Here is a 9,896-nt window from a genome sequence, read left to right on the forward strand (position 1 = left end):
TGCCGACTTAGTGTCATAAAACAAATGGATTCAAGGAAGCAAAAAGATCCACTTCCCTATTTCAAGTGCACCTTGATGATGCCTGCGAGTAATTCGTACCTCTGAATAATGAAATAGGAATTTATCAGCCTGGTTTTTCTGCTAAAGCATTTGTTTACCTTTTTTTTTTTTGTATGAGCGATGGTTTAAAATATGCAATGGTTTATCAGCTGAAAGGAAAAAGCAGGATTTTTTATTATTTGCATATTTCCTTGTCTAAGAACAAGGACTTACACATAACAAATAGGAACTATTGTGCTGATTTGTGGTATAACAACAACAAGATGTATTAACAATGTTTTCCACTCTCATTGAATCTTATACTTTAAAAACCTTCCACGTTAATCTGGGAAGATGATTCAGAGGTTATAAGCATTGATTACTCTTCCAGAGGACTTGAGTTCCCAGCAACCATACAGCAACTCACAAGTGACTGTAATTCCTGTTCCAGGGGATCTAATGTCCTCTTCTGGCCTCTGAGGGCACCAGACACCCACATACAAACACATACATACATACATGCAGACGAAACACGCATACACATAAAATCAAAAAGCAGAGACAACCCAAACAACCACCAATTGGTAAATGAACAACCAAACTATGGTAGATCCCACCATCGACTTTTATGTGGCCATAAAAATCTAGTGGAATGCTGGCACACGCTCTGACATGCTAAGTGAAAGAAAGAAGCTAAAAACAAAAGAACACATGCTGTGTGATTCCACTCACACCGACTGCCTCACAAAGGCAAACCCAGCGCCAGGTAGCAGACTAGGGGCTGCTTGGGGTATAATGGCGGGAACAGCATGAGTATCCATCAGCAGGAGGCTTCTTTTCTTGGGAAGGCTAGGGAAAATCTGGCACTGTAGTCCAGACACAATACAAAAATATACTAAACCTCACTGACTTGAACCCCTAAAATAGGTGATCCTTTTCTATAACATGTAAACTATACCTCAAAGCTAAAACAAAAAACAAATAACAACAACAAAAAAAAGCCTCACACCTTTCAGGAAAAAGAGTCCATAATGTCAAAGTGAAGACTTAAGACTTCACTAAGGCCAGGGGTGATGGCGGGCACCTGTCAGCCCAGCTAATGAAAACAGTTGAAGCAGGAGGATCTCTTGAGCCCAGGAATTGGAAGCTAGCTAGACAACACAAAGAGATACCACCTTAAAAAAAAAGAAAAGAAAGAAAAAAGACTACACCGGAGCAAAATGGGATTACAGAAAGACACCTGTGTGCCACAGATGGCCCAAGAGCAAATGAAAGCGTTAGTACCCCCATCAGAAGGCAAACTGAGGCAAGTGCTCTGCCGTCCAAGTCAGGATGATGGCAGGAACCAAGGCGTTTGATTCATTCCCAAACACCCATTAAATAAGAGGATGAACAAGAAAACAACCAACAGGACGGCATGAAGCCCCAGAACAGATTCCACCAGAGGAATTCTGGTGTCACAGAGCTGTGTAACCTTCGTTAGGTAACCACTGACTCACTCCCCTTTCCTCCCAGAAATGCTTACATCCTGCATCAAAGAGCCCTAATTGCAGAGTTAATCAGATGGGCAAGCTACTTCAGATTGCGATGAGAATATCAATTCTAACCAGGACAGAACAGCACCATGAGCCAGTAGCACCCTGGTGATAAAAATCCAACCCCTGAGTCTTTTGTAAAGATGTTTGTTCCACAGATGTTCAGCTAATCCTTTTGTAAGAGACCGTTTTGAATATGCATTCTCTTTCTTATGGCCACAAGCAAACTAAAAAAGAAACCAGTGTATAAAATTCCTCCATGATGCTCATCTTTCAGTGCATTAAAAACAAACAAACAAACAAAAACAGGAACTCAGGGCTGGAGAAATGGCTAAGTGTTTAAGAGGATGCTGCACATGTAGGGGACCCAAGTTTGGTTCCCGCTGCCCACAATGAGCACCTCATTTGTGGAGTTACAAATGCCTGTAACTCCAGCTCCAGGGGATAAAAATCTACCGTCCTCTTCAGACCTCCAGAGGCAACTACAGGCACACACACACACAAACACACACACACACAAATAAAAGTTAAAAAAATAAACTACCTGTCCAGGGCAATGGCAGGGAAACTGAGGATGGTTACAGAGCAGAAGACTTTGTGCAGGAATTTGACAACCTTGCAGAAGAACATAGTGTAGATCCACCAGCAGCACTGAGGGCTGGCGCTAAGGATGATGTCGAAGGGCACGCAGACCAGGCTAGCACAAATCCCAGAGCAGGCCAGGTTTTTAATGAACCTGTTGGTGACAGATTTGAACACAGTTGTGCGGCAAGTTGACCATAACACCATGAAGTTTCCTGGCCAGATATGTAAAAAAAGAAAAAAAGAAATGAAAGTGAATTAGGGGTTTAAAACATGAGGAAAAACAACAAGAAAGAAGGAAAGAGAGAAACACGGGTTAAATATTTTGATATGTTAAGCATTTATTTCAAGGATATTGCACTGTCAATTTATGTAAAACTGCTAGAGCACATCCATACCAAAAATTCTACATTAAATTTTAGTACTACTTTGATTTTTTTAATTCCAGGCAAAAGATATCCTGCAATGATGGCTCAGTCTTATTGGTGGTATAAACAATCAGCTAGGTATTTATCTCAGGCATTCTAGAGTCATAGATGAATTTATTTTCACCATGCCCAGTTCCAGAGTGCTGGCGAAGAAACCCAGGGCTTTCTGCATCCACACCTGAATCCCTGAGCACCAGTCTGCTCTTCTTAAGTTTGCTAAGGACTTCCAGGTTGTAGAGCATCCAACAGAGGCACAGTGCAAGCCACACACGGAATTTACAGCTAGTATTTCACAGAGTAAAAGGAAGCAAGTGAATTTTAATGGTATATTTATTTAACCCAATTAATCCCAGCATTGTGATTACAACATAACATTACTAATAAATTATCGATAGTTTTCCATCTTTGCTTTTGTGCTGTCTTCAAAATCCAATGTGTATTTTATTTTACATTTCCAGGGCCTTTCTGTTTGAAGTGGTCACATTTCAAGTACTTAGAGGCCACAAGCAGTGAATTAGATTGCTTTCTATGGTTGTGATAAACACCATGATCAAAAACAACTTGGGAGCTGGGCAGTGGTGGTGCACACCTCAATACCATTACTTGGAGGCAGAGGCAGGCAGATCTCTGTGAGTTCGAGGCCAGCCTGGTCTACAAAGTGAGTTCCAGGACAGCCAGAGCTATTACACAAAGAAACCCTGTCTTGAACTGCACCCCTCCAAAAAAAAAAAAAACCAACTTAGGAAGGAAATAGCTCATTTGACTTACATTCCCATATCACAGTATGTCATAAGGGAACTAGGGCAAGAGGTTAAAGCAGGAATCTGACCGACATCAGGGATCTGAGGCAGAAACTATGGAGGAAAGCTGCTTACTGGCTTGCTCTCTAGGCTCAAGTTAAATCTTTCGTGTTCCCAGCCCCACCTGCTAAGCGGTGACACCACCCACAGTGAGTGGGCAGTCTCTCATCAATCGCTAATCAAGAAAATGTCCCACAGACTTGCGGCAGGCCAATCTGACGGAGATATTTTCTCAGTTAAGGCTCTCTTTTCCCAGCTGACCCTTATTTGGGTCAAGCTGACAAAAACAAACAAACTAACTAACTAACTTATTAAGCAGCACATGTAACTAGTGACCCACACTCTAGCCAGTGAAATTCTAGATTTTTCAGCAACAATGACCTCATCAGCCATCTCTCTTCACCAGTTCTCCTCCCTGGCTTCCACAGGCCAACCTGCTTCTGCTCTGTCGCCCACTCTCCCTGTAATGAATCTTCTTCTGTCCTGCCAGCCAGCTTCCAAATAATGACAGCAAGACTTCTTATTACAGTCTATTAGGAAAGCTTGACCTATAGCTTAGGTTTGTCTCACTAGCTCTTGTAACTTAAATTAACCCATTTATATTAATCTATGTTCTACCATGTGGTGTTACCTCTCGTCCATCTTGTACCTCCTGTTTCCTCTCCACGTCTCCTGGTGTCTCCTCCTCTTCCTTTCTCTACAGGAAATCCCACCTATAACTTCCTGCCTAGCTATTGGCTATTCAGCTTTTTATTATACCAATCGCAGCAATATATCTTCATACAGTGTACAAATATTCCACAACACCTTCCATAAGTCTCTGATTGGTCTTTTTCAGGGACTCTGGTGTCTCTACAATCTCTTCCTGGTTAGACTACCTGTTTCCGTGGCTTTCCACAACAATGCTGATGGTTCCCAGATTCATGTTCCAAAGAAGCATTTTCCTCTCAACCCCAGACTCCTCATTCCAATTGAGCCTGACAGTGTAGCTCTTTCTTAGTGCGTCAGCCTCCAGGGCCTGTGTATATAATCTGGTATCTGCCTGTAGACCCCATACCCTTCCATCTCTGGTTTGCAGAACCAGCTCTCTGGCTGCACCTGAACTGCACCAAGGTTCGCCCTAACCCCGGGGTGTCGGTGCACAGCATTCCTGGATTGTCTGACCTCTTCCTCATGGTTCCTTTTAATCCAGGCTTTAGTTTAAATACTGTCTCCTCCACATGGCCTTCCCTAACTGTCTCTCTGTTGTAAACACTTATGTTCCTGCCTCCATTTTACTTCATTAGAATACCCTACTGTTCATCTATAGTAAGTTATTAATTATTAGCCATTTGTTTCTCTCTTTTTTTAATCAGAGAAAAAAACATGTCACTCTTGTTCAGCTACAAGTCTACACACAGCTCAATATTAGGAAGAGTAGGCAACATATAAATAATTGTTAAATAAATGAATTTATAAAAATACATGGACAGCCGGACGGTGGTGGCGCACGCCTTTAATCCCAGCACTCGGGAGGCAGAGGCAGGCTGATCTCTGTGAGTTCGAGGCCAGCCTGGTCTACAAGAGCTAGATCTAGGACAGGCTCCAAAGCTACAGAGAAACCCTGTCTCGAAAAAAAAAAAACAAAAACAAAAAACAAAAAACAAACAAACAAACAAAAAAAACCATGGACAGACAACAATCAAAACTCCGTGTAGTGAAACCATCCTTTCGGGGGTGTGTCATCATCAGTTTCTAAACTGAACTCTGAATTAGAATGGCATACTGAATCCAGGCCTGTTTTTGACTGAGGACCCTCAACTGCAAAGATGCCCCAGTGGAGTGGGCTCCAACTCAACTCTCAGACTCCTAGACCTGGAGCCCGCAGCCCACCAAGCTGCCCAGAGCCCATCTTCAGGTGTATCACACAGCACATTCTTGTGCCTACTGAGAAAGCAGGTCCATCTGTAACTTGACTGGCCCCCTAAGGACACGACCTGTCCAGGGGATGCCTGCTGATGAGCCATTTGACAGCAGAGCCACGCACCATGGGAAGGACACGATGCTACAGAGGGCACAGCAGATCCAGAGCTCCAGAAAGGGTCACTCCAAGGAGTTGCGTTGGTCTCTGAATCCGGACAGAACTTACTGCCAAGTTCTCAAACACAATGTTCTATGATGCCTATTATCTTGCAGACAATGTAGAAAAGCCAACTAATGTATCTAGGTACTGAGTCCAGCTGCTTCCAGGAATTCTCTACAGAATTCTGTATTAGCACGGTGACTCAGTAAGCAAACATGAGAGGTGTTTACACACACACACACACTCCCATTTATTCAGGATAAGAATTGCTTATAGTGACGCCACCTGTCATCAAGGTGATAAACTGAACAATAACGGCGTATGAGGGGCCTGCTGATGTGGAAGTTCGTTCTTGGCCTTTCCTCACTGAAACACAAATTAGAGTCTGGCCAAAGCATCCTTCCTTACATGGTTTTACAGGCAGGATTTAAAAGTCTGGTCGTGGATCTATGAATGGAATGCCCACTAGAAGAGAGCGATCATCTCAACAGCTCCTAGGGCAGGAAGGGGCTAAAATGGCATCTGGTCAAGGATATATTACAAATAATAATACAATTATAAGGATATCTAGTTATTTATTTTTTTAAAAAAAATCTTTAAAAACACCTTTATCCATCATCTTCCCACAAGTGGCAGGAAGTCCTCTTGTTCATTTTCTCACAAAATAAAAATCAAGAATTTTAATTTAAAAAAATGGAAAAAAGGAACACTATTCATTTTTTAACCTTATTACCAGGAAGCCAAAGCATCCCCCCTTTTAAGGTATGATTCTATGTGCATTCTTTGTAACACTTATTTTTTTCAAGTTGGGGTTACTTACAAATAAATGCATAAATAAGCAAATACATATTGCCAGAGGATACAAAAGGGATGACACTGATCCATTTGCCACTGATGATAAACAAACAAACCCCCAAACTTTTCAACGTTGTATGATGTCTTTTATTTCAGATCACCCCTGGCTGCCTCCATGCTTATTGCCCAGATGTGTAGCATCCTAGTGAAATAAAATCATCCTAAGGTCTGTCCTGGTCCTTTCGACTGCTGTAGCCGAACACTGAGGCGAGACAGCTAGTTGGGAAAGAAAGAGAAAGTGAGAAAAGAACACCACACACACTGCCGCAGCCACTCTCTGGTTCTGAGTTCAGTCTCCCACTGCCTGACGCCCAGGAACATCAGTGCAGCCAGAACCTGCAGTTGAACTGTGCTGTCTTCTCTGAGAACCATTACAAAGGAGACTGTGAAAAGGGGCCGATGCACTCTCTTAATTCCACCCTCCTCAAGAGCAAGGATCTAATTGTTCAATGCTTCCGTCTTTAATGGTGCTGCCTTCTTACCCACAAGCTTGCCACAAAGTACCTAAAAGAAGGTCTCCGCGTCAGAACAGAGTTCTGCGGCCAAGCAGAACAGCACACTCTCTCCCTAACGTCTCCCACCGGCATTTTAAAGCCTCCAGATCACACAGCTACTTCTGAGCCCTTGGGTGTCTTTCTCTCCTAGTGCTCACACTCCACTCTGCACAGGCATCTTGAACATCTTTGTTTAATCAATAAACTCACTGACTTTCCCTCTCTCTGAGCGGTCCTGACATCCTTCTTTCTTCATGATGAAGGTTAAGTATACTGGTGCACCTAAATAGAGGTCCCCGAGGCTCTAAGGAGTGCAGCAGCAGTTTGGTAGTGACAACACCACAGACCGGGCTATTTATAAAAGAAATAAGTAGCCAAAAAAGCTGGAATTTGGGCTTGAAATAGCTCAGTGGAAAAGAACTTGCTACTCAGGCCTGATTATCTGACTTTGATCCTGGGATCCCATGGTGGAAGGAGAGAACTGACTCCTGAAAGTTGTCCTCCGAGTTCCACGCATCCACTATGGCATGTACACACACACACACACGCACACACGCACACACACGCACACACACACACACGCACACACACACACACACACACACACACACACACACACACGCACACACACACACACACACACACACACATAATAAAAAAAAGTAAGTAAAAAACATTTCTTATTGTGGAGTATGGAAATCCAGGATCAAGGCACGAATCAGTTCAACTGTCTAACCAGGGCTGCTCTCTGTTTCCATGAAGGCTCCCTTTGCTGCATCCTCTAGAGGAGATGGGTGTGGTGGGAGGAGGAGGGCAAGTGAGCCAATCACAGTGGGAGGAGCCCTTTTATAAGAGCCATGATCCAGTTCAGGCAGGGGAGCACAATCATGGTGTGACCTTTTTTTATAAGAGCCATGATCCTGTTAAGGCAGGCAAGCAGCCCTCATGGCTGAATCTTCTTTTGAAGCCCAATCTTAATACTATCATGTCAAATGCTAGGCTGTAAGCACCAACATTTTAAAGGGGACACATTGAAATTAGAGCAAAATTGAGATTCAAATGCATGTTTTTCTTTGAATCCTTACATGAACTGCTCAACTCAAACTCTCAAATGGAATTCTCTCTCATCAGAAAGAGAGACTGAGCAAAAAGGGACAGTGAGGGAAAGAAAAGACCAGAGGAAAGAACTTCCTTGGTGTAGAGGAGTGAATGACCCCTGGAGAAATTCTGAAGACACCGCAGGGCTGGGTGAACCTCGGGGCAGGGGAGGGGAGCTGGAGCAACAGCTACCATTCAAAGTTCACGTCTCCAGAGGAATGCTTAAAGACGCCATCTTGTTCTGGTCTTTAAAACAGTCTTTCCCTCTTTAACTATTCAGATCATCCCCTAGCAACCCAGAAGGCCTGGTGGTTCTCAAGGCCATTCACTCTACAGCCCTCACTTGAAATCTGGACCCTTCCCTCACTCGTGAAGTGTTAATTTGCCATACCTTGTGATTAAACTCCCTGGTAGCTGCCCCATACTGCCTAAGCTGATAGCTGTTATCATGAGAAAATTATGATATTTCAGCTACAATTAATTTGATTCAGGCACTCTTCCATTTAAGAAAGATTCCGGGAGTTCAAATTAAGGAGGAATTGAATTAGCAGGAGAGAGCTACACAGTGAGTATATTAAAATTCATGGTGAATTTTAAGCCATCACCTCAAAAGAAAAGCATCTTATGAAATACATCTTTCCAATTTAACCTTGGATAGCTTCTCCTTGGAGTACTCATTCCCAATGAATAATTCAGGTATTCACTGGAGCCATTGTTGGAATGCTGAAGAATACGAAAAGGGACTCCCGTGATAGCCTTGTCTGGTCTTCTCCCATGAGGCCACACAGAGAGCTTCAGGTAAGACTGCAACAACCACAGAGGCAAACTTTATACACCAAGATCCAAATGGCCGCTGTCTCGACTTTCTCTGTCAGAGGTCCCCAAGTGGTCCCGTGGGTCTCTCAATACACAAAAGCACAAGGTAAGAAAAGAGTCAAGACTCCAGTCTAAACTATAAAGTTTTCATGGTTCCCAAATCCCTTACTCTCCGGTCGTTCAGGCTGGCCGTGTTGAGACGCTATGGTAAGAACCTCAGGATCACCTGCTCCACCTGTGACAGCAATGACTAGTGGCCTCGCTTTCCACTTCCCTTTCATTAGGCGCTGTAAATGAAACAGAAATCGTGTTGACGGTTATTCAGCAATGTAACAGTATTGAGAGGCAGCAGAACCTTTAAGAGCTGAGTGTTTCCTTAAGAGGTGGAAAGGCTTTTCTCCTGCGAGTGAATGCTCACTCTCACAGAACTAGATTGGTATGCCAGTGTGTCGTCATGGATTGAGCCTGGCTCCTCCCCTCTCTCACACACAGACAAGCTTGGCTCTTCCCCCTGAGCTGAAGCCTCCTGAAACCCTCACCAGAAGCTAAACTGCTGTGAGCGCTGTGCTCTTAGACTTCAACCACTATAACTGTGAACTAAACAACCTTCCTATAGCCACAGAAAATCTATTAAAGCATGGGTGGGGGGAGAATGTTTCTTGTGAAAAGGAACCAAGTAGTCTGGCGCTCTCCACCATCAGGCACGCGAAGAGCCAAGCTGACTGCAAAGAGGTGAACTAGCTCACCGTCCTAGTTATCTACGGCACAGGCCACCTCAGTAAGGGGTCTTTGCAGACACAAAAGGGTTCCTTCAGAGGACCAGACATTGTCACAACTAATATAAGCTATGCCTAGAAAGCAGAGTTTGGATCCCAGCACCCATATAAGAAGTGGGGTCGGGGACATGCATATCCCTTATACTCCAGAACAAAGGAATAGGGGAAGGCACAGATCCAGATTCAGGGAGAGCCCCTTCCTTAAAGGAATACAGCAGAGAGTGATAGAAGACACCCAGCAGCTTCTGCTGGCCTCCACCTGCAAGGTGCACACATGCATGGATACTTACACAACCACATACATACATACATACATACATTCGCACCCACTAGATAAAAAAACATTAAGAGTCATAACTTGCAATTCTGTTCACCTTTTGTTTTTTGTTCTCTCTCTCTCTCTCTCTCTCT

The 9,896-nt window shown here is 43.6% G+C and overlaps 1 protein-coding gene across 2 annotated transcripts in view; it reads right to left on the reverse strand.

Moving 5' to 3' along the window:
• Positions 1-9,896, reverse strand: part of LOC101991587 (G-protein coupled receptor 176) — a 180,242-nt gene that overhangs the window by 83,522 nt on the left and 86,824 nt on the right. For both annotated transcript variants that reach the window (XM_026787743.1, XM_005364239.2), the window contains exon 2: positions 2,119-2,371. In XM_026787743.1, coding sequence (XP_026643544.1) covers positions 2,119-2,371 — 253 coding nt within the window. The remainder of the gene's footprint in view (positions 1-2,118; positions 2,372-9,896) is intronic.

Source organism: Microtus ochrogaster (assembly GCF_000317375.1).
Source record: "Microtus ochrogaster isolate Prairie Vole_2 chromosome 14 unlocalized genomic scaffold, MicOch1.0 chr14_random_1, whole genome shotgun sequence".
Taxonomy (NCBI): Eukaryota; Metazoa; Chordata; class Mammalia; order Rodentia; family Cricetidae; genus Microtus; species Microtus ochrogaster.